The sequence below is a fragment of the Tetrao urogallus genome (assembly GCF_951394365.1).
Source record: "Tetrao urogallus genome assembly, chromosome: 5".
NCBI lineage: Eukaryota > Metazoa > Chordata > Aves > Galliformes > Phasianidae > Tetrao > Tetrao urogallus.
This window is the reverse complement of record NC_136818.1, coordinates 56401873-56426408: the sequence shown is the minus strand read 5'-3', so window position 1 is coordinate 56426408 and position 24536 is coordinate 56401873. Positions and strand designations below refer to the sequence as shown.

At 35.9% G+C, this 24536-nt stretch overlaps 1 protein-coding gene across 2 annotated transcripts in view; it reads right to left on the bottom strand.

The window, feature by feature from the left end:
- VTI1A (vesicle transport through interaction with t-SNAREs 1A) overlaps positions 1–24536 on the bottom strand; it is a gene marked incomplete at both ends in the record, with an annotated part of 250042 nt that overhangs the window by 81148 nt on the left and 144358 nt on the right. For both annotated transcript variants that reach the window (XM_079535433.1, XM_079535434.1), the window contains 2 exons: positions 14260–14321; positions 18742–18812. In XM_079535433.1, the coding sequence (XP_079391559.1) occupies positions 14260–14321; positions 18742–18812 (133 nt within the window). The remainder of the gene's footprint in view (positions 1–14259; positions 14322–18741; positions 18813–24536) is intronic.

Sequence of the window (24536 nt, the reverse complement as noted above, 5' to 3'; positions counted from 1 at the left end):
CAAACATAAAATATAATCTAGTAATCATCTAAGGAATGTTTTGAGAACATTTTCCCTTAAGTATTACTCAACATTTAGACATGGATGATCAAAAAGTGGAGACCCACTCCCAGTAAGCATACAGCAGTATTTATCTCAAGTTCTCCCTAGTAGGAAAGATTATAAGGATTAGGTTTCAAGCTTGTGCAATTGCCTTTAGACAAACACAACAATAAAAAATAAACTACTATTCCCCTGATGCTGTTAGAAAAAAATAAAACACTAATGACAATTAAGACTGAAATAGAAGATGAGACAAAGTAACAACGCAGGACAGAGGCCTCCTTGAAAGATGCATTAGCATGAAAGTTATCAAATATAGGGGTGGTGGTTTTCCATGAGGAGAGGCATTCTGTGGTGCCACTTCTCAGCTACCTTCCCACTGACAATTCCATTCCTTTAAATGATGATTACAAATTCTCAGACTTTGCATCAAAGAAACACTTTCAGTGGGTTTCAAACTACAACTAATCTCAGAACTTGACAGTTTGGAGAGTAGGGTCAGGTTTAATAAGTCCTTCTAACCAACTTCATTATCCACAACAGTATTTTCCTATACACTTTGTATGTAATTGAGCCACTGGAACAAGAGGGTAAAACAGAAATCCCACAAGCTAGTCTCTTCATTTTTTCAGATTTTTTATCTGGTATGCTGTGCACCTGCTCCTCCTACGTGATTCAAAGAATGAGCACTTGGGCACAAGCTTTTCCATTGATTTCCACAGACAGGGAATTATAAGCATACAAAAATTACTGCCTGAAATGCAGCAAGACAGAAGCTCTGCAACGCTGCCTTTCCTATGGATGCATTCAATGTTCTCTACCCCCCCCACCTACATCTTTTCAGTACGTATCTCTGAAACAGCTTGCTTAGGTGGCTGCTAATATGAAACAATGTTAATGTGCTTAATGTAGTTTATTATAAAACAATTCCACAGTATGATTAACATCATATGTATCATATTATTCTAAACATTCCATCTTACTCTAGAGAGAACATTGGGAATTTACTAAGCAACCGCTGTACTTGTGAAAAATGCCTGCTTGAAGAATTAAAAATGGCTCATCACTTAGATTCCTCAAAGAGGAATCATCTGAAAGAACTGGCATGTGGGAGTTTAATTTTCCCACTGCTTGGTTGTAAAGCTTTATTATATCAAAACAATTCAAAGACAAATGTTAAAATACAACCAAGTGCACCAGCCCAAGAAGTATTTTGTAATGAATACAGTCCATGAAGAGGATGTTCTACAGCATCATTACAACCTATCTCAAAACTCCATTTTACCCTGATTTTCAACATGTGACTGCTAAAAGCAGCACCTTGCCTGTGGATGTTTCGACAAAATACAATTCAAATTCACACTTTTCTTGTCACTTTAATTAGAAGCTGAACAGCAAAATAATGGAATTTCATAGGATTACAACTGCATCAGTGGTCAGGAAGTTACTACGCATTGTGTGCATTCCTAGATTATCTTTATGGCTTTCCCCATTCAAGTTCTACAGCAAACTACATTTAGTCAGGAAAAGTAAGTTTCTGCCTATCTAAGCCTCTTAGTCTATGTATCTCACTTTCATACCTTCACTGAACAAGAAAATACCAGCACTGTGATAGTAAGCAATCAAGTATGGATATATTTATTTAAGGAATCCTAAAGTACTTAAAAAAATATTTTTATTGTTTGCTGGTTGACAGCAGCCAGCAATAATACATCTCAATCCACAGTAAACACAGTAACATAATTTTTGACAGGAGCAGCAAGAGAGTTTCATAGGAAAGAAGTAGTTGCATAGGCTAGGCACATCAAATTTAATATTACTGGTCCTATATATATACACCTCATCATATTTCCAGAGATGCATTAATTGTATTTGTTGAACCAAGTCAAATATACTTTTCTATCTGCAAAGCACCAAAAATGTCACTCAAGGAAAGATGAGCAATGTTACCTATAGGCCTCAAAATTATATTATTTGAAGAAGATAAGAAAGAATTGATACCTCTCTTTTTTTGTATCTAGGTTCAGTAGCTAAGGAGATCAGGTACGTGTTTGGTAATGGACTGTTACGGGAAATCAAATACCTCATACTCCTCTAAGTTTAAATTCTTCCCATGCTTCTCTTTCACCCTTTTTAAATCCATTTAAGCCATGACTCCAAATCAGGACAGGCACTGCTACCAGTCAGCCCATCATTCTCAAACTCTCATCATGCTGTCATGTGAGGACCGTGTACAGATTAATTAAAGGCATTTGCCCTTGGAATACTTTACTGAGATATGGAACATTATCCTCATTTTAGAGATGCATAGAAACAGATGTGTCCACAGATACTCAAGATATACTTAAGACAAAACTCGGATTCAAATGCTAGTGCTCGAATTTCTGATTGTTTTTCCTGAATTGGGATGGAGGAAAAAAATCTCAATACCTTTGCAAGATTAGAAATGTGTTAGTGACAAAAAGTATCTCAAAATCATAAGGCAATATATAATGAAGCATACAGAAATACATGAATGTTTAACATTCAACTTATATGAAATACAGACATGAAAGGTCTATGAAGAGGCCACAGATAGCTGAGCCTTGTTTTATTTTAAATATTTTAACCATGAAATTATAGTGTATTTGGAAAATATAAATAAAGGCTCATAAAATTACATCTTTCATGTTCTCATCCTTCATACTCTTGAAATACTTTATATCTAAAATTGGTGGCAATACAAAAATGTCTTAGTAAATATATGTAATTTTTTCTGTCTGTCCCCAGAATTAAAAACAAACAAACAACAACAACAACAAAAACCCACAATATAATTTGCTTGCTTGCTTTTAAAGAGCCACTTTAAAGAAGCAGAAATTAGTGTCTTCATATTTGTAATACTAACTGGGAAGGGAACATATACATTATTGGTACGTAGACTTTTTTTTCTTGATAGGTGCAAATTGTTTCTCCAAAATGGAGATGCAGGGTATGGCTTTTGTGTAAATGGATTAGATTCCTAGTTGCTATAAATAAAGATACATGGAAGTCATTGGAGACCCATCAACATCTGCTGCACTGTGTTCTCACACTGCCTGCTTGAGGCTCTTGGGCATGCAATGGAAGCAGAAGCTACAGATAGGTAGGCCAAGGTGCAAGATCAGACAGCAGAGAGACAGCATCACGGAGCACTCAACCAGGTTCAAAAGCAGCCCGCAAGCTAAAGTGCGATCTGAATCCTCCAATAAATACCCTACGTCCTATGTTTCTGCAGCAAAAGCTGTGAAGTAGAACAGTAAAACTGACATTATTGTTTTAATTTTCATATAGAATTCTGTTCCCTTCTATCCCTTTAAAAATTTCTAACTAGAAGATTTTCCTTATCAGTGACTTTTTAATGTACTTTGCTAGCTATTTCTTTTGGCACTCGCCAGAGGTATCGTGGGAAAATTGAAATCTCAAGCACTCTCCTTTCATTTTAGCTCATACACACAAACTCATTCACCTCTACCTCTTGAATAAGACTGGGTTTTGCTGTTGTTTGTTTTCTTCTGCTTAAGTACTGCTGACAATAAAACAAAATTTACAGTGTGAGCAGGTAACTTCTTGTCTCCAAAGTTTTGAAATCACTGAACAGACTCATATTTAATAACTCGGACTCTCTTCTCCAATTTTTTTTCCACTGTAATAAGAGGGTCTTTATATTTGAGAGATGTCTTCACAAAAGTGTGCAGTACTGGATATTCTGATACAGAGTGATTATGAAGCCCCCTTTTGTTCTCATAACTTCATGATGTATATCTATAACTCTTCCTTGTTTGTGAAGATAAGACCAGCCTTGTCTCTCTAAACGCCATTTCAAAGGAAGATTCACAGTTGTTTGACTTTTGATCTATGTAGCAACCAGCTCGACCACCTGCACTGGGTTCGAGCAGTTACTGAGCTTGCTTTGTACCATCCTATGAACACAGCAGGCCTTTCAAATCAGAAAGAGCTGATGTGTGAATACACTAATTTACAATGTAAATACAGGGTCAAACAATATGGGCATCTTTAATGACCAAATGTGTAAAGTACATATATTGTTTACTGATTATATCACTAAATAAAACAGATGGCTCGTATTCTCCATCCACCTACAGTGGATTAAAACACAATGGTGTAATAGTCTGGTAAATTGTTAACGTGAAACATTGCTTTGTACTGGTGTAGAAGTATAAATAGCTGTCCACAAATGAGGTACAAAGCTCCACTACCTCTAAGAGTAATTAGTTTAAGGCTGAACTGAAAGAATGTTACCTTCACAATCAACACGTGTGTGCCATTCACACTGAAAACTGCATTTGAAAATATACAGCGGTGACAGAAAGCAACAAGGAAGTTTCTCTGCATGGATAAAGTAGACCATACGCTTCTCACCACCTACACAAGATCGAGCACACTTAGACTAACGCTTCTCAGGCAATTCTGTTTATACGCACTACATACAGCCACAGTAAGCATGGCACAGAAGCTTATAGAAACATAAAGAATTTCTACCAAGAGAAAGGCAGGCAGTTGGTGCAAAGATAATATTAGAAAGCATTTTGGAAGTGTATTCAAGAAGAAAAATATCTGTTAGTGTCTTAAACTATCAGCAGATCTACCGAATAGGACAAGGTAAAGATTTTGCTCAAATTTGCAAATGTTACGCAAACCTTCCAGATTACAGTTTAGTTAATATAGAAATGTCCAAGCTAAACAGAAGTTTTTAAATAATAAATGCTACATAGTGAGTTCCTGCATGGCACAGTTAATACTCATGGAAAACATTAATATTTGCAGAAGGCATACAGGTTGCTGAAAAACAATTCTGTTACGTTTTTAAACTAGAAAGTTCTAATGCTTCTTGCATACACAATTATGTACATCAACAGATCTTAAGAACATGCAGTTGGACATTGAAGCAAAATAATCTGCTCATGTATAAATTGCTATAGTAGATGAATCAAAACCTCCAAGACAGAAATCCACTGCTCCGTGTCATTTTGAACACATTCAATTCGAGAGACTACCTCATGAAATTTCCAGTAGTAAAGATTGCCTAACTTACTAAAATAATACTAACAAATCATAGCTCTTGACTATTCAAATCCCTTGAATAGTTTTTCAAGTCTTCAAAGAAAACAACTAATAAACTGATCTTAAAATTTGAGTAATAATCACAAATCTAAAAACGTTAATCTAAAAGCATCAGTTTCAAAAGATGTTCCTTTATATTATTCTAGATATATCTGAAACAATTTCATTGTTTTTTAAATCTTAGAAATACACAAATACTATAGAAACCATAAATTTCACTGCATATGAGCTTTTGTCTGCCATTTTCATTTCATTCAATTTCCAAACTAACTTTTCTTTACCTTCTTGATTAGCTTTGAACATCCCATATTAGTTACAATTTAAGAGCCAGTAAAGTTTAGCAAATTTTCATCTTTCTTACTGTTAAGTAGACTAAACAATCTCCAACTGTAAGACCACACATTCTAATTCATGACTTTGTTACTCTTGTGGCAGATGCTCAGCAGGTTAGCAATGTGAGAACGTTTCTTTTGCAGAGTTTTAACAGTCCAGCACAACATCAGTACATGCTACACAAGGACATAAATTCTCCTTCAGTTTTGGACTTGTCCCCCAGCAGTGCTAATTTATCTGCAGCAGACTCTAAGTGATTATGTTTTTCCTTAGCTGTTGATGTCTCAGTCATCATTTATGGCATTCTTTCTAAAACAACAACATCAGACTCCACCAAACTCAATAAACTTTGCTCAAACAAACAAAAAATCTTCCTTCAGTAATAGGGCTACAGATGACCAAAATATTCACATTTGTGACTTGTGAGTTCAGTTTCAGTTAAGTAGACTTTGTGGTGGAGTGTTAGTTATTAACTTGAACAAAAATTCCACTTAGCAAATCCGGAATTTTCCTTTGTTGCAGATGTTGGTCATTTAACCTCCTACGTCTCCTGAGGGCAGTCAAAACTCTGACCTCTTAGCAAAAGCTGGATTGAGAACGATCTAATCTACAAGATGAGTTAACAAGGACAAGATCTTGATATGATGACAGTTTTAAATCAGTTTGATGTCTTCTTCTTTAAAGACAAATTCTTTTGTGTGTAATGAGAATCACAATGGAAAGATGGATTATTATTATTATTTTTTCTGAAGAGAAATTCTATCACAATTTCTATTGAGTGTGGGAAGAAAAGTGCCAATTGCTACTGAAAATCAAACACAGAATGCAAAAAAGTGCTTCTTCACCTAATAAAGACTAACAAAGATTCCTGCGGAGAACTGCTAGAAGGCTAGGTAGGCAAAACAATTCCCATTCCCACCATTTGTCTCCAAATACCAGATTGGTCCGAAACATTAGCGTGTGTATGGGAAAGGGGCAAGAAGTAAGTTAAACAAAAACTCTGACATTTGTTTGACAACATTATTACCTTTTTCTTAAAACATTTAGAAATGCCACGATGTGTTTAACCTCTGTATTTTGTCAATCTTGTTTAAGTTTCAAATACTACTTTTATTCAGCTGAGCGCACAGCCTACTTTTCATTCAGAAACACGTCATGAGAACAGTTTTATTTTGGAGTCTGTATTTGCAAAGCTCGCTGATACCTATGCATGCAGCTGTCTTTAGAGAGGCTGAGTTTCTAGGATTTGCCTTTTAGAATACTGTCCAGTTCTCCCATTTTTGCATTTCCAAATCCTAACAGGAAGCTTGACCTGATGAAAACTTGAAAATATAATTTGTTGAAAACTTGTAAGTATAATTTAGTTTTGTACACTATTATTCGTGCTCTTTAATTCCTTGAAAGTGCAGCAGAAATCTCTTTCCACAGCACAAGTCATGGCCTTAAAGCAAGGCTATGACAGCGCACAAAAATCTCAAATGCACCAGTACGTAAAAGCCAGGAAGACAGACTTGGGCTAAACATTAGGGAAAACTTGGAAGCTCTTGACTAAGGAGAGGAGGAACGTTCATCAGTTGGAGAAGATGCCAGAAGAATATCTGTCAGGATTGATACAGTTTTCTCATAACACAAAGAGATGAAATTTTCAGAGATCACTCCCAAGATGATTGTATTTCTTTTTTTGGCAAGTTTGTGGACTAAAGTGAAATTACCCGTGTGGCAAGACAATCATGCAAATCTCTGATGAGAAAACACTAAATTTAGAAATTTACAGCTTAAACACTCGTAGTAAATGGAATACATAAAATCTGGCATATATTGCTCTTTGACACTTATAGTGTGAGTAGTCTTAAGAACATGAACTTCAATTTACTGCTGGCCTTAAAAAAGCTTGATTTCATTGATTTCTGAAGAGTTGTCACCAATTATTTCAGCAATTACCAATGTCAGCTTTGGCTAACAGGTTCCCTGCTTCATATAAATAATCTGACCACATTCAAAAGATTTTCAACACTTTCACTCTTCCTGCATATTGTGTCAGAGAGAACTCATCCAACTGGAAACTGCTTGTAACTGCTGTAAGTAAGCACTGCACTGATTATGCTGATACGAGACTTGCCTTCTCATGAAAGCATGTCACAGGACATCTATTGTGGTTCACACATGTCGATGCTGACTGTGAAATGCCTTTTGTTTCACTCATGACACAAAGTACTGTAAACCTTTTTAGGCTGTAGTTGCTTAATGATAGTCAACATATCTCAATACAGAGAACAATCACAAAGGGTTACATGATATTTAACCCATTATGATGCTTTACATTCTTGGTATATGCAGTATAAGACTAGCTTGGATAATTATCCATTGGGACCTTGCTTTCCTGCAGAAACACAACTGTGCTTAAGATAATGTTCTTTCCAGCTGTTCAGCTGGACACAAGTAGAGAGAAGGAGGGGCAAATGCAATAGTAATTCCAGATGATAGAAAAGAGGGAATGGCGAGGGCAGAACAAAGGCTATTGTACATTTTAAAAGAAATGAAAAAAGAGAATTAGGAATATTGTCTGAAGAATGCAGAGAGCCGTGCTCATAACGCACTTAGTGTAGGCAGTCTGACACATGGATAAAGCTTTCCAGAAACGTGAAAAATAAAACAAGGCTACAAAATAAATGCTTCTATCTCAGTCAATGAAGGACATATTCTTCTAAGATTGTGCTTAGGCATAAGGAGATTAAAGCACAGGCTCTATTTTATCCTATTCATTGAAGTTATTAAAATGTGAAGATCAATCATTATGCTTCTTTTCTTTTTCCAGGTCTAAAGTAAACTTAACTCTGCTCATTCGGGCTGCTGGAGCTGAAGGCTTGTGAAGGATAAGGTGGCATTAAACTAATCATAGCTACATGTTTTAAACGTTGAAGTTATTGCTTTGCTATGAGACATTCGGTATCTTCAGTATAGTTGTTGGTATTCTCCAGGTACAATGCTTACTGTAGCTTTGGTGGTTACGGAACAGCTTAAAAGGCCGCTACACCTTACATGGAACATGAGCAACGAGTATTTCTAACACCAAGTGAAAATAAATACTAAGTTTTCAGGAGCATTTTGGAAACAGCATCATAGAACAGAACATTATCCAAGAAAGATGGACAACATTTAGAAAATGGCTCATAAATGATTATTAAAGATCAAAAAACAAACCAAAACATTTGACTCATAGATAAATACGTCCTACCTCCACTGAGAACAGGCAACTCACAGTGTCCTATGCTAGTTTAAAATTCTTGCTATTTAGACCTAGACATACACTTCATTTTTTTTATTCTAATAATGAAGAATGCTTACTCTTGGGAATTTTTCTGATACATTTACATTTTCCAGATGTTTTGTCTAACATTTCAACAAAAACAAGTTTTGTTGTTGTTGTTTTTTAAGTCAGAAGAAAAGTGAAGAACAACTAAGTACTAATTAATGCCAAGAAAGTGTATGTTCCCAATCCAAAGACTGTCTTACGATTAACAGTGTCACAACAGCTTAACAGTTTTCTGATGAAAAGATTTAACACTTTGTAAGTGATGAAGATTAGCTGCATATTAAAACACAAACATGTCCAATGCTATAGAAATAAAATAATTATTTTAAATGGTTAAAAGTAGAAAAAGATTAAAAAAAAAAAAAAAAAAAAAAAAAAGTCCTTTCACTGACAGTAAGCTCTAAAATGCCCAGTGTATATTTTACAATTCCCTTTTAACAATATAAGTATTATGGACAGGGTTGCTCTGTAATAGGCCTTGGCTAGGGAGCAATGTAAAAGCAGCTCTGGCCCAAGAGATGACACAGAATTGTTCTGCTATTCACTCTTCACTTATTCAGTGTTCCTAAAGTTAAGAGAGTTGCTTTTCTGGTTTAAGTTAACCATATGCTTAAATATTTTCCTGAATCAAGGTCTAAATTACTGAAGTAAACAGTTGCAGCTGTAAATATTTAACACGGAACAGACATGTTGCAAAAGAATTTACCATTCAGTCATTTTTCACTGTAGAAATGCATCTTGAAGTAAAAATAGAAATACAGTTTTGTACCAAAAAGATGCTGAAACAATTTCTACTCAAACTTCTTCTGGCTTGAGACCAAATATGCAAAGTTCCTGCTGGAAAGAGTAATTTCTCTATTAGCATGAAAATAAGGCAAATTTAACTGTATGTTAAACTTCACTTCAGTGCTTGTGGTGTGACTGATACTGAGATAAGCCTTAGCTCAGAAATAGAAAATATGCAGGATGGAAACAGAGATCAGTAAGGAAATAGGGAAAAAGTGGTAACACTCAGTACTGGCTTCAGTTTGTTTTAACAGGGAGATGACAGGGTAATCCTCTACGTATTGAAATGTGGGCTTCGTGTTCAAGGAAGAAGACAGAAGAGACCATAATTAACTTTTCCTGTCTCCAGGAGAGTGAGTAAGCAAATAAAATAATTCTTGTGCTCAAATGCTAAATGGTCATACCACCAAATTAAAGGGTAGAGGCAAGAGTACTTGACACTCTAAGGAATTTTCTCTGAAAGTTAATTCTAAAACATTAATGTTTTGTGCTTAGGACCAGAGGCAGTGGGCAAAAGTGGGATGATGGGAAATATCCATTTGATACCTGGAAAAATTGCTTATTTCAACTATTGTTTGAACAGACTGCTCAGAGGGGTTTTGGTATCTCCATCCTTGGAAGTGTTCAACACTTGACTGGAGAAGTCACTGAGCATTCTGCTCTAATTAGACTTGTTTTGATAACTTCAAGAGGTTCCCTCCAAATTCCCATATTTCCCCTATGAGACGTTGAATAATAACTGTGGGGTCTAGACTTCCTTGGAGTTCAATAATAAAAGGAAATTTAACTAGAAGTAATGCAGGAAGTTGGACTGCTTGGAAAGAGTGAAGGAACTTGACTAGAACTAGCTTGAAGAGGTAGGTATTCCTTGTTTCTGGTTGTAGTCATACTTGTCATGCACCTGTTGGCAAGCCATATAATTTGTAACCTAACAGTTGAACACTTGCTGCTCCATTTCCATCAGCCAAAGATAAAGCTTCTGTCCTATCTGAAATCAGTATTTAGATATTTTCATTAGAGCACAAGTGCTCATGAGCTTTTCAAAGCATCATTGATAACTCAGAAATTATCTTCTAAGTTGTTCTGAAACTTCAAGATCAAAAGAGAATTTTTGGCATAAAATGTTCCTGTTGAGCAAGACAGAATAAAATATTATTCTGGAGAGCAGTAGAAATTATTCTATCACATTTTTCTGCAATTTGGAGGAAGGTAGAGAGTATTTATCTGCTAATGAGATAAGGATTCAGATCTACTGAAATTTTTATCTTGCTACTATTAGGCTTGTTTTTTACCTACTGTGTGCCTTGGAGATTGTCCAGTTTTTTATTATTTTTTTTAAAGCTCTTATAGGCTGTTGGCTTAGGATCTGGGCAAACAACAGAAGATCTTTCAAAACATATCCTTTTCTGCTTCTTTCTAACACAGTGTACACTCCCTAATTCACATTGGCCTAGAGGTCAAAGGATAGATGTTTGAGGTGGCAACATCACACCACAGATGCCACTTTCTTATCTTAAAAATCTATAATTTAAAATTCTGTAACTGAAACTAATCTGAGCTTCTGTTATATTCTCACTGTTCTAAAGAAGTCATAAAATATCAGGTTGTCCACAGCTCTAGATTAATGTAAGAGGAAATGATCAATGTTTTGACATTATCAACATGCTGATATTATCCTAGTAATGAGGTGCTATAAGTAGAACATTCCAGTTTAGAGCTATCTCAGTAGGGTTTTATTTTTTTTACAGAAAAGAAAAACAGAATATTAGAAATATTTCCAATTAAATATGTTTTAAAAAGCTTGTCAGAAAAATCTCCTTACCTATATACGCAAAATACCAGGAGATAAAGTCCAGTACATAAACCTGGCTACTTTAAGTTGCTAAAGCACCAAAATGGGATAGGAAGACTTCTGCCTGTTCTATCAGTGATTTCTTTAGTGACCTACAGCAGCTAATAGATTTTATCCTTGCTTTCATTCCCTATCTCCACAATTTTATGCACAAACACAAGGCTGGAGAACTTTGCTCTTTTTACAAAGGGAATAATTTTGCTCTCATTAAGAATCCTACTCACTTCAACATCTAATCTCTTAATAAGTTTGGCCATACTCAGAAGAGATGTTGTTTTACCTTTCCGAGAGAGTAAAAATAGAAGTAGTTTGGTATTGCCATGCACAGACTGTTAGTCTCTTCAAGCTATTCAACTTCAAGCATATCAAAATTCCATATTATGGAAGCAGTAACTAAGTTGAGCTACATTCAGCTTAACATTACCTTTTCTGTATGATAATAATGTGAAGAATAGTCCTCCAGCAATTTTTCTTTTTGGTTCCAGCAATTAAGTGAAACATTGTGTAGTGGTTATTGAAGTATGCAAAATTTGGACAACACTGCCAATCTGTGCTAATTATTTTTTATACAGTTGTATTTATCTAATTTGAGCAGATTTCTTGGGCTTTGTATTTCATGATTATTCTTGTGACTAAACAACACTGAGATGATGCTGAGGCTGGGATAATGCTTCTAGTCAACAGTCATAGAGCAAATCAATTTCACCTTGGATCTATCTATTACACGTTCTTACAAAATATCCTGAGAATCTTCTCCTGCAAGCTGCATCTGTATCAAGGCATTTCATTTGACATGTTCACCTGAACAGAGCCTAAATCCTAACCTTCCATTCATCCAGATGGATGAGCTAGCTCAATATTTTAGTTAAAGAAAAAGGAACTTCAGTGCCTTTTTAACACACAGAAACATGCTATCTTGGTTTTCAACTGCATAATCCTTTTGTCTGAAAACAAGAACCCAAGTACATTTCAGAGAGATCATATTTTTCATGTGGTTTATGGAACACTTATAAACTGGGACTCCTAACTGTGATTCCCAAACACAAAACAAAGTCAAAGGTTACAGCATATGTTTTTGCTTCAGCTTCTCCAAATTACTTGCAAATGTATTCAAACACAATACGAGGAGATACTTTATTTTATTGAAAACAACAGACTACAGGGTGCTGCAAAAAAAGGCTGAGGTACCTCAAGCATAAACATGGAAAGAATACATTGGTTCAGAAACCCATAAATCCTTATTTGAATCTGCCAACCTGAAAGCCAAGTAAGGCTCGAAAAAACTATTTTTCCTAAATGCTATGTCTGATTAAGCCATACTATTAAATGACAGCTGAACTTTAACATTAATATGATATTATTTAAATAACTGCACGATTTTTTTTTTGCACTAAAATGATGAATGATTTTTAGACAGCTCAATTGACATAAAGCAAGAAACCCCTTTAATGAGATTTGACAAAATGGAGACATATGCAGAATATTCGTTACAGCTCATGTCGCAGGGTCCTTCCTGGGGAGACTTGGGTTGGGTTCTATCTTTTCTTTCTTTCTTTTTTTTATATATTTTATTTTAGTTTGATTGTCTACAGGCACTGAACCATCCCTTTCAATTGCCATTTTCTTTCTCCATGGATTTTGAATTTAGTTCTTGTCATTTACATATTACTCTTAATCAGAGAATTTTATATGTTAGTTTGGAGCTGCAATTGTAAGAAATCTGTGGAATGAAGGCATTGGGTTCAGTCCTTTCAACCTTTGTCAACTGGGTATACAAGGCACTAACAAAGACATTTGTCTGAAAAGACTTATGAAGACATAAAGCTTGCACTAAAGAACAACTTAATATATTCTGGTTTCACTGTTTTCCAAGACAAGCGATAAATCTACAACTTTGCTAAAACTTACTGTAAAGCTAATTGCATTAAGCAAACATGCATTGTAAAAGCCCATGAGAAGAGTAATTTCATAGTGAATTCTTCTGAGGATGTCATATACTCCTTTAAAACTTGTACGTTCATATCAACCAACAATATCACCTATTAGAGTGATGCACATCCTCATCAGGAAGCTGAATAAGAATGCAGAAATATGGACATTACACCTAAGTCTGAGTGCTGCTTCACTGTGTATCCAGAGATGCCACTCAAAAAATCTGTCTGGGAAGGTAATGACATAATATTTAAGGTAGAGGGTAGTCATAGGTGACTCCCACACTGTGATCCCACCCAGATTTTTAGGATGTTGCGATTTTTTTTCCCTCTGTATAATCTAGCTTTAATGCCACAGACTGTTGGCATAACATCTAAGCCATGAAACAAACATGCTGAAAACATGGAGTTGTACAACGTGTCTGCTCAGTTGATTCAGACAGAAGTGATCACCTTAACCTTTTCTCTGTGTATAAATTTATACAGTTCCCAAAAAATTATGAGCTTCCTCACATACAATCTAACAGGTTAAAGAAAAAAAAAAAAAGTGAAAACCCTGAAATATTCAAGAAAAAGGAATGTGGGAAATGATCATCAAAAAAACTTAATTTTAGAACAGACCAAAAAAGCCCAAATACAAAGAAACAAAGATGAGAAATGATTGAGCAAGGGGTAATCCCTCAGGCTACAGAAAATTCTTTCCATAGCTGTGACAAAGCCTTCTATCTAACCTGCCTGCTTCATTACCACAATTCATTTGAAGTAATTCTATATAGCAGCTCAAGTAAAAAAAAAGTCAGGTAAGTCAGCAAAATGTGGAGGCTGAATTAAAAAGAGAAAGGCATAGAGGGAAAGAGGGAATAAAAGAAAGAGTGGAAGTGTCCCTACCTTAGCCTTACCTTCGCAACATCCCTGTCAGTATCCTGGAGCTCTTTCCCAGGTTTGCATCTGTTTCTCTAAGCTGGGGAGAAAAAAGTTCCATTAAAATTAAATGTCACATGAATGCCATTTTGTACAAAAAATGCAGATTTCTTCTGTCAGTCTGTGGGCTTCAGTTTGAGCCTATAACAAACTCATTAAGTAAGAAAGCCACCAAAGTTCTGAAATTTGAAAAGGTTTTGTTTGGTTTTCACTTTCACAGAGCTGAAACCAATGGAAGATAAGACACTGAGGCAATAAAGATAAATCAGGACATAAAGGAAAATCCTTATGAATGATGTGTTGAAGGTAGATATGTTTGGAGCTTGATTATCCTTGAGGTCCCTTCCAATCCAAGCCATTCTAGACACTGTACAGATTGCTATCTGCAGTGGTAATTCCCATTGAGGTGCACTATGTACATTGGTTATAGACACTAGGGAGTGCATCAAGGGATGAAGAGGCAGCCATGTGCTGTATTACTGATGCTTTAAGAAGGGAAAACTAAACACATCTTTTACTGTTTTTCAAAGTTATCTGTTTAAAGAAAAAGCAATAATACAGAACGGTCATTTTACTGATTCTGTGTTAAAAAATACACCCACATTATCCCTTAAATAGAAAACCCGTGATGACCTTACAGCAGTGTTTTTAGTACTTTAATAGGACACAGGAAAGCTACATGGACAGCTTAACTTAATTAGCTGCATTGTTTTACAGTTCAGAAGTCGTGCAAAATAGGTAAAACCACAACTGAATGGAAAGCAAAAGTGGGGATACTAAGAGAATGATTATAAAGAAAATGAAATGCCTATTAAAATAGAACAATAATTTCTGTTCTTCTTTGAAAAGAATTAAATGCTTCTATGTTTGTGCTTGTTAATATCAGACAAAAGGCAGCCTGGAAATTATGAGCTACAGTTCACACAAAGAATAGCGTTTCTCTCCTATTGCCTCTTCTGCTGGTAGCTAATGGAGAGACATTTTCGAACTTTCTAGAGAACTCTGAACCTGAGAGACACTAAAATGTACCGTAAGGGATATCATAATTATTGTCAATTACAAATTAGCAGGAACCACCATTTCTAATATGCCTCAAAACACAGCAGTGTGTACATACATAAAAATATTTTTCTCCTAGCAAAAGCTGAATGTTTACCTTTTCATTATCAAATCATATTGAAAGGAATATCTGAATCATTGCCTTATTAGTAAAGAAATTTTGTTGTAGAAGACGAAATGAATCTTGTGTTATAAATCCATTGAAAAAATAGCACTGCCAAGAAAAGTGGTAGCCTTCCAGTAACAAATCACCTTCACCATAACAAACCACAATTATATCTTGAATATATGCATAGCACCAATATCAAAAGCAGTTGCTATTCTGGAGTCTAATGTTGTAAATATCTACTACCAGATTTAATGCTTATTACTGAAATTGCTAGTTGCAACAAATGACACATAACCTTTATGTACAATTTCCTCCTTGTTCTTGGAAAAAGTATTAAGGAAGAACCAAGCAGAAGCTGAGATGGGATAACACCAACCAAGATTGCTCTTAGCAATATTGTGTTCAGTGGGAAAGCTTGCACTGAGACCAGAGCTCAGCAATTACGCAGCATGATGGAACAAGGATGAGCATTATATTCTGGGGAGATCATTCCCTCATTTTTTTTTTCCTAATTCATCTAGATAATACAAGCTCCAGAGAAGCTGCTTAGCTCAGTTGGACACAAGTAAGAGGAAAAAAAAAAACCATTACAATAATTATTAAAAGGCTCATAAGAAACCAAGTTCTTACTTGTGCTAGAAGGGAATCTGAAGCACAAATGTATGCTTTACATTGGTCTTTTTATTATTCATAAAGATGCATTTAACACTTGGGGCTTCTCACAGAAAAGTAGCTCTCTCCTTTTTACCATTATATGTTTGATCCTAACTTTCCTCTCTTGCTGCAGGATTCCACCTGACAGCTCAAATCAGTTCTGATAGTTAGGAGGGGAAGTGGAACCTTGGAGGTTTCATAAAGTCCTCTAAGCAAGACGACCTCACACTTTTATGGCGATAAAAAACAAAAACAAAATGCATCACAAAGTAAGCAAAAGAAATGCTAATTAAGAAACAAACGTACAGACACACTTGGAAGATTCCAAGAGAACACTGAAAAAAACACAAGCATAAACATTTTCAAGCTGTAAGTTTGTTTTTATTTAAAACTGAATTATCTGATGGTAGTTACTCCGTCGTGTCTTTACCAATACCAGTGCACTGCAGAAGCCAAAGAACTGGTAGTGGGCAAAACTCTGAAGTAGCAAATAATGGCAATTCATTGCTGCAGCAAAAGCCTTTTGAAAGATGTTTTATTATTAATAATGGCCAATATATATGGTGTGCAAGAAAGCTTTTACAAATAGTAACAAGAAGAAGAAAAAAAGAAGGAAGATGAGCAAGGTGCATACATTGATATCTTGCCTACTTTAAAACACATTTTAATTTAAGGTTTTGTAAAAAAAATCTTCGAAAGTCCTGCATAATGTAATTCATCTCTTTGGCTCTCATAGCAGAGCTTTTACCCTTTCTCTTTGGCTTAAAAAAAATTAAGAAACAATTTAGGGAGTTGCCCTTTTGTGGATGTTATTACACATGTAGTTTCCCCTATATTCCAAATAATAGCAGTTATTTCTTGCTTTTCATTCAAACATTTTACTCTGCAGACAGGAAAACTCAAAATATGTAGATTTAACCAAACTATATAGACACTATTTCTCATTTAAATTTTACTCATAAGAAAAAAATATCTAATTTTTACAAGATTCACCAAATCTTGTAAAAGAACTGCAAAGTTCTGACCATCATGTCCAGGCTTTCAGATGACAAGTTTGTTCCCAAGCTGAAAGGATAACGCCTGAATGTATTCAGTGTAAAGTTATTAAGCACTGATACAACACTTTCTTCCCTGGTCCTTAAAAAACCTCCACAAAATGGAAAACGTGGAAAGTTATCCAAGATCATCCCTGACTTTACATTTGAGTTCACAAACAGATGTGTTACTCTGAATTCCCCAAACAAAATAGTTCAGTGGCACACAATAAGATCTCAGAACTTGACATCTTCCACTTATGATGAGATCTTTTGCTGAACTGTAATTGGATGCAAGTTCCTAGAGTAGTCTTCAGTTTTCCATTGAAGAAATTTGCTTCTCATGCAGAAGGTAAACAAATGCAAAATTTATGCTACAAACTATGTGTATATGGAGTTATCAGAACCATGCTTCCTCTTTCTCTAACTTTCATGAGGATTTTTTGATTCAGCAGAAAGAGATACACATTATTCATCTTCATTGCTCAGCTTTTATTTGTCCAGATAGAAACAGAAAAGTATCTCTGACTTATCAGTCACAAGGGATTGAGGACTGGAGAGGAAACGACACAGATTTGCCTGAACAACCCTTGGTAAATGCTCACAATCCCTTCACTTAACAATTTATTTGTACTTAACGTTTTAAAGTAGCTCATACCCAGAACTTTAAAAAGCAGCTGGTACAGCTGACAGAAAATGCCTCGTTAAAGCTGTCATATGGGGCTTCACCAATCAAAGCTATCCAGGTAAAGAAACTCCCTGGGACAGATCAGGGAGTTCTCTTAAGTGACATTTGTCAGAGAGAGCCCTGTGAGATGACTTAGCTTTGGCAAAATTGGACACTCAAGAAACTATCTGATCAATGTGTCCTGGACAGAAAGGCTCAGATGCAGTCATGACTGGTTCTGGGAGAGTTAGCAGAGCTGGTAAGATCTTTCCGAAACTCTGCGAGCAGAGATCAGAGCCAAAGGGTCAAATCTTTGAGACTGAGGTTCAGAGCTGATGAGTTGGTTGGGATGGGTTATTGGGCATCTTCACTAAACTCTACAAAGTAAAGATGATCCCTGCAGAGGCAACATAAGCCAAAAATGACATAGATATCTTTCTGACTGCAGTGACAGAACAGCAGTATAGGAAACTACAATACAGAAAGAAACATTGATTTTGCCCATGTGACGATGAGAAAAGGAGGTAACTATTGCATACATCCTTATAAAGCAATTATTAGCGTTTGCAGCTATAAAGAGCAGCAGTTGATAAATTATTGTAAGCTAAATCATGATATGAGCTTTGTTTCATAGAGTCCAAGAAGTCACTGCAATGGACACTATAATAAATCCTTCAAAGGACAGAAAGGAGATCTGACTGTGTGTGATGGCAGTGACAGCATGCTTGCAACAGTGCGTTTGGTGACTTCAGTGTGACTCCCTGGGGGAGCCCATATAAGACACTTAAGTGCTTTGCTGCAGATGGTGATTACATCTTACAATAGCAGCCGATTTATACAAAACTAATCAATATGCTGGACTATTTTTTGCATGCACAGCGAACTTGCCTAAAGCAAATAAAATCTGTGACCAGCAATTACTTATTATCAAACTTACCCTTTCCCGAGCACGCTGGATCTTCTCTCTGTCATGGCTGAGGTTTTCCAGCATCTCCTGTCCAATCTGCTCTGCATTAAAAAATCAAAATGCAAATCATGAAAAATATAGCTTCTGACTGTAAGGCCTCAAAATGCCAGGTTAGATTGTAACAAAGCTATTTAAAGAACAGCAGCACCTAATACATGTGATAGCCTAATCTGTCCTCCTAACTGCGAAGAGGACAATATCATTATTTCAACTTTTCCACACAACATGAAACTGCAGGAGTAACACTCAGACCAGAAGCTGACCCTTTGCCATCTGTCAAGGTTGCACAGGGTCTGGAAACCAATGCTGACCTTTGGTCCATGGAACAAAGTCACAAAGACTTCCAAACCTGCTCTGAGTGCTGGGAGCTCACGCCCCTTACATCCACTCCTTGTCTTAACAAGGCAGACAGGAAGCTTTCGCTAAAACACCAGCAATCCTTTACTTCTGAAGATAGTGAGAAGTCATTTAAGAAGAAAATCCTTCTCTATGCCTCTCAGCTTTTACCATTGGTGCTTAAATGAAAGTTGGTTTGAGCTAAGCCCAGTTACTGGTGTCTATTCTTCTCCATCACGTAGTATTTCTGGCAGGTCTAGAGATGCACTGCAATGGATCTGCTGATGTCTGTAACAGCAGACATATACGTTACTCTGTTGGCATCACCATTTGTTTACACACGGGTTGCTTGTTTCCGTAGCTCATGCCGAACCAAAGGTTGCAAAATTATAGCAGAGAAAGGAATCCATGCCTCAAGACAATGCAAGATGCCAAAACTTTATTCTTCAAACAGCTTCAGTCAAATGCTCCTCTTTGACTGAAATAATAGCAGCAAGTATAGAAAAAAGATTTTAATCTTCAAAGCTCTACAGGAACATTAAGAAATCCTCCCTGTATTTCCCTGAAGGAGAAAACGAAGTTAAATCACTGCCATTTACAGGTGCGGAAGCAGACACAAGTAGCTGAAGCAGCCGTAGCTTTGCCTCAGGACACGTCGTGAGTGTGAGACATGCACGTTCAGTTGGGCTACTGAATGAGCTCACCACCTGAATGAAGCCATAAAAACAGGCTTTCTTCATAAACAACAAAAATCACATCTTGCCTTTGCCCTGGAATGAGTTGGATGCAAGATGTCATTATGTGAGGAGATGTGAGAAAACAAATTGGTTAAAAAAAAATCACAAATATGCTAGTAGAATTCTTTTTTTTTTTTTTCCCAACAGATATAGTCCATTCTCAGGGAATAATCCAATCAGAATCATCCCAAACTTTTAAAATCTGGGACGAGTGATTTATTTTCCTACATGCATTTAACAAAATATACACACACTGTCAGATGAAGTCTAAGGAAATTCATTACATGTATATTTCTCTATCTGTTGCCAAGTACAGTACAAGTAAGATAAATATTTCTTCAGATATCTGACCACAAATTGACATCCTCATTATGCTATCTTGTCCCTCTTGGCTTGCTGTGCTTCACTTTTAGCTGTATATATAATGCCTCCCAAAGGTGAAATGTGGTAAGATTTGTGGTTATTGAGTTAAAAAAGCTATAAGGTGCCATCCATCTATACAAATGGTAGACTATGAAAGTGATTCGAGCCAGAGCTTCGCCTATGCTTGCATGCCCTAAGACTTACTGGATGAACCCTTAAAGGTTTATTCTTATCAAAGCACTTAAAATACTGGCATACAGAAACAGATAAATGCATTCAGTGTAGTCTAGAGGAGAAGAAAAAAAAAGCAAAATACATTAAAATATAGAGGAAATCAATCAACAAATTACTAAACAAGCATGAGGTGAAATTATAACAAATACTTCTCACTAAGAATTATACTTATGGTTGCGCAGACAAGGAGCACAAAGAGCACACCTTCTTTCAGAGGAATAATTTTAAAGTAAATGGCTACAATGGCTTGATATTTCACAAACAAAGCTTGGAAACATCTTTATAGGAAACAGCTCTATTTTTATTACACCAATTTTAAGCAAGTTACTGTGGGTTGTTTTTTTTCATCTTCCTCCTGTCACTGGCAAGTTCACACTCTTAGCTTTTTATAATGATTGAGTTTATTTTCCAACCATCAATGTGACAGCAGCATCAACTGTAAGTGAGGGTAAAACACCGTCACTTTGACGAATAGTGTATTTTCCTCTCATTGTCGATGACTGAAGACATCAATAAATAAGGAAGGAGAGCATGTCAGCCAGAATATCACAGAATGAATTGTTGATATGACACTTAGGGATTAAACCTTCAGCCATGAAGTTCAACCTAGCAGAAGGGTCTGAGAACTGAGATAGTTGCGTTTCTTCCCAGCAGCCTCTATAGATAAATAATTGGATGGATCATCAATTTTACAGGAGCAGCTTTACTCTACATGCACTTTAGCTGATGATCTTTGGCCTTTTTTGGGCTAAAATAACAACACAAGTTGAACAAAGCGATATAACGGAGGTAACATAATCTCACAATAAGTTCGCAAACATAAATTGACACCTTTATCTACAGATCCTTTTCATATCCTTGTTCTGTTCTCAGAAAACTCACTGATAGCAACAAAAGTTGATATTTTGCTGAAAGGTCACAACAGCTAAATAAAAATATTAATACATGAAGAAAATTCAGACTCACAAAATGACATGAAGACTTCTCACTTGGTTTGCAAGTGAAGGTGCTCAGGACTGGAACAAAGCAACATTACCCCACAGTAAAGCTAATTATGGGCTTGATATCATTGCTATCTGCTTGCTCTCATTTGTCAGGTTTTCCAAGGACTCTGATGTTTCCCTGACAGTTAAATCAGTTTCCCTTCATGTGGCAGATTAGTGCTTGTAGTGTATGGTTCCTTCCAGATTAGTTACAAAGCAAATTGTTGATGATGCTAATACAGTTATATGAAAAGGTAACATTTCTAAGATATACTGTACTGCATATGCATGAAGTAAGGCCAGTACCCGAACTGAAGATTGTTTTGTGCTGCCAGTAACTGTGTTATTTTCATAGAATCTTCACAGTGTTAATTAGTTGGTGCTACACTTTCTACCTGAAATTCCCAAAACAATGCAGAAAATTATGTTTCAAAATTGCAGCTGAACTATAAAAAGCCGAAGGGTGAATGCATTCATGTCCTTATAATCTGTTTTCTGACAGGCAGCAGGAATGTTCAGTATAGCAATTATCTCAGTCTTAAACAATGTTGTGATGAACAGAAAAAAATTCTGAAGTACATAAATGTATTAACAAACATCAGTCTTAAGGAGTGAATGCCAAAATTCACAGCTGCAAAACACTGCACCTCGAAGGTGTTTAAACAGAGCAAAGGAAACCAGCTTTTTCAGAGCTGAACAGTTTGATAATAATGAGATGCTATGGGTCTCACACAAACAGTGAATGTCTATAGTGCAAAAAAGAACGTAACCCATTTCTTTTCCTAGAACACTGAACCCAATTTGAAGAATGAAGATTTCCCAAATTGAAAAACAACTAACAGATGCAAGCCCAAATTCTCTCCCTTCATCCGTGTAACAACTGGAAATTGGCTTTCAACTTTTATATTGAGGTACACCCACAAGACAACAATCTTTTCTAGCGATGCTTTACACTTCTGAATATGCCCTTACTTTGGAATTTGCATGTAACCTATATGAAGTATTTATTTATAAAATAGTGCAAATCATAATTATTTCATGTATGTTCCACAAAGCTTGATTTGTAATACTTACACACACATCAGGGATGCAAAATAAATAGTACTTGACTAGTTTTTCTTTTCCTTTTTCTTTTTCTTTTTCTTTTTTTGCTTATAGTCATTTAAGTATTTACAGCCAAACTGACTTTGAAAGAGCTTTTTCTAGTCACTTTTTTCCTTAAGAACAAGTAGTATTGAGTAATAATAATGAGTAATGTCAAGAGACAGGAATGATGTGGAATGAGCCACTCCAGGCTTTTGGGTAAATAAACATGTATTTTAATTAATTTTGATGACAGAGTCTGCATTTATTCTTTTCATATGAAAAATAATAATAAAAAAAAAGCAACGTGATTTAATAAAGCACTTTCCTTTCAAAAAGTACCCTGTATGTCTGTACATACTTACATAAAATGAAAGAAAACATGTTTTGTAACAGGCAGCTGAAATGCTGATACAGTTTAAAAACACTAAAAAGGATTACAAACAACCAAATCATGCAGAGCATGCCTGAAGTACGATTTGTCCAATCTTGTGTTATGCACAGTGCACACACGTGAGCTGTGCAATTAGAGGTGGGAAATCACAAACTAATTTACACCAGGAAAAGGAGATGATCAAGTTAAAAATCAAGAAGAAATAAGCTCAAAAAAACATCCACAACACCATTTGTTATGGCAGAAGGAATCAGAATAAGAATGGATAACATCTCCACACAGAGCTCTAGAGCTCTCCAGGCTTGCCTAGAGAGTAACACCACTGGAGAACACACTTCTCTGTTGGTTTTGCATAGAGACACAGCCTGCTGTGAAGGCAGAGCAAAACCTTATGGAATATTCTTAGACATGAACTAGGCTGGCACAGGTAGAAATCCAGTAAACACATTCAAGGCCGGGACAGTTTTTTCCAAAACACTGTCACTCTGCTCTGGAGAAATTAAAGGTTTAGATTTTAGGAGACTAGAGAGATAAATCATTAATGACAGTTTCTGGGAAAAAAATACAAAAATGCTAGAAGGTGTTAAATACTGGCTGTTCAGAGGTGGCAGCAAGCAGATTTACAAACTTGGAAAATATACAGCGTAGGAGTCAGAAGAATTTGGGGTTAAGTCAAAATGCTTTATGCTTCTGACAGCAGAAAGTTAAAAAAGAAAGTGATGACACATCTTTATGCGTAGGGACACAGGTAAAAGTCCTATAAATTTACAAGCTCGCAGTTCATGAATATTATGTTGAACAGTCAATATAATTAGATACAGAGGGATTTAGATCATTACAATTATTAAATGACAAATACGGGTTAATACAGATAAGTGAAGGATGATATAATGGCTACATGCCAATGGAGAGAATGTTTGCACAACATTAATGGTGAAATGTGAGAGTTGTTGCTCAAATGACTCCTGAATCCGCAGCAAAGAAATTAATTTGCATGTTGGTCACTTAACATAAGAAATTAAAAATTAGCTACACGTTGTAGGGACTGGTTGATATCTTCAGGAGAACTGCTGTATCTTACAAAGAGTACTGACAGTCCACAGTGTGTACTGAGGACATCCAGCACTTCCAGAGCTTTCAGAAATACAGGTACAAGAGAGGAAAAAAGGAGATGCATTCTCTTACTGCGAAAGCAAAAAAACAACTAACAATATCTCCAATGTATCCACCAAACTTGAAATACAAATATTTTTCTAATGAGAAAGGTTTCTATATACTATAATAGATGTTCACAGTATTCTTTTCATTGGCCAACAACAAAAGGGTCTGCAAATCATGAGATGAGGGAAGCCAGAAAGAAAAGCATCCAGAACATCTAGCCAGAACTTGGCACTGTGCTTTGTTCAAAATAAGGAAGATGAGATATTTGAGGAAGATGCCACACACCTTTAAGAACAAACTAGGAGCATTTCATAACCAATACCTCTCATGGTCCAAGCCCACTTTGTCCTTCCCAAGGGAAAAAAAAAAAAAAAAAAAAAAAAGATAAATGAGAAGAATATAGGAAAAAGAAAGAAGATGATATATGACAGACCTAGTGAGTTCACCTCTAGTAGCCTTTTCTTTTTCTAAGGT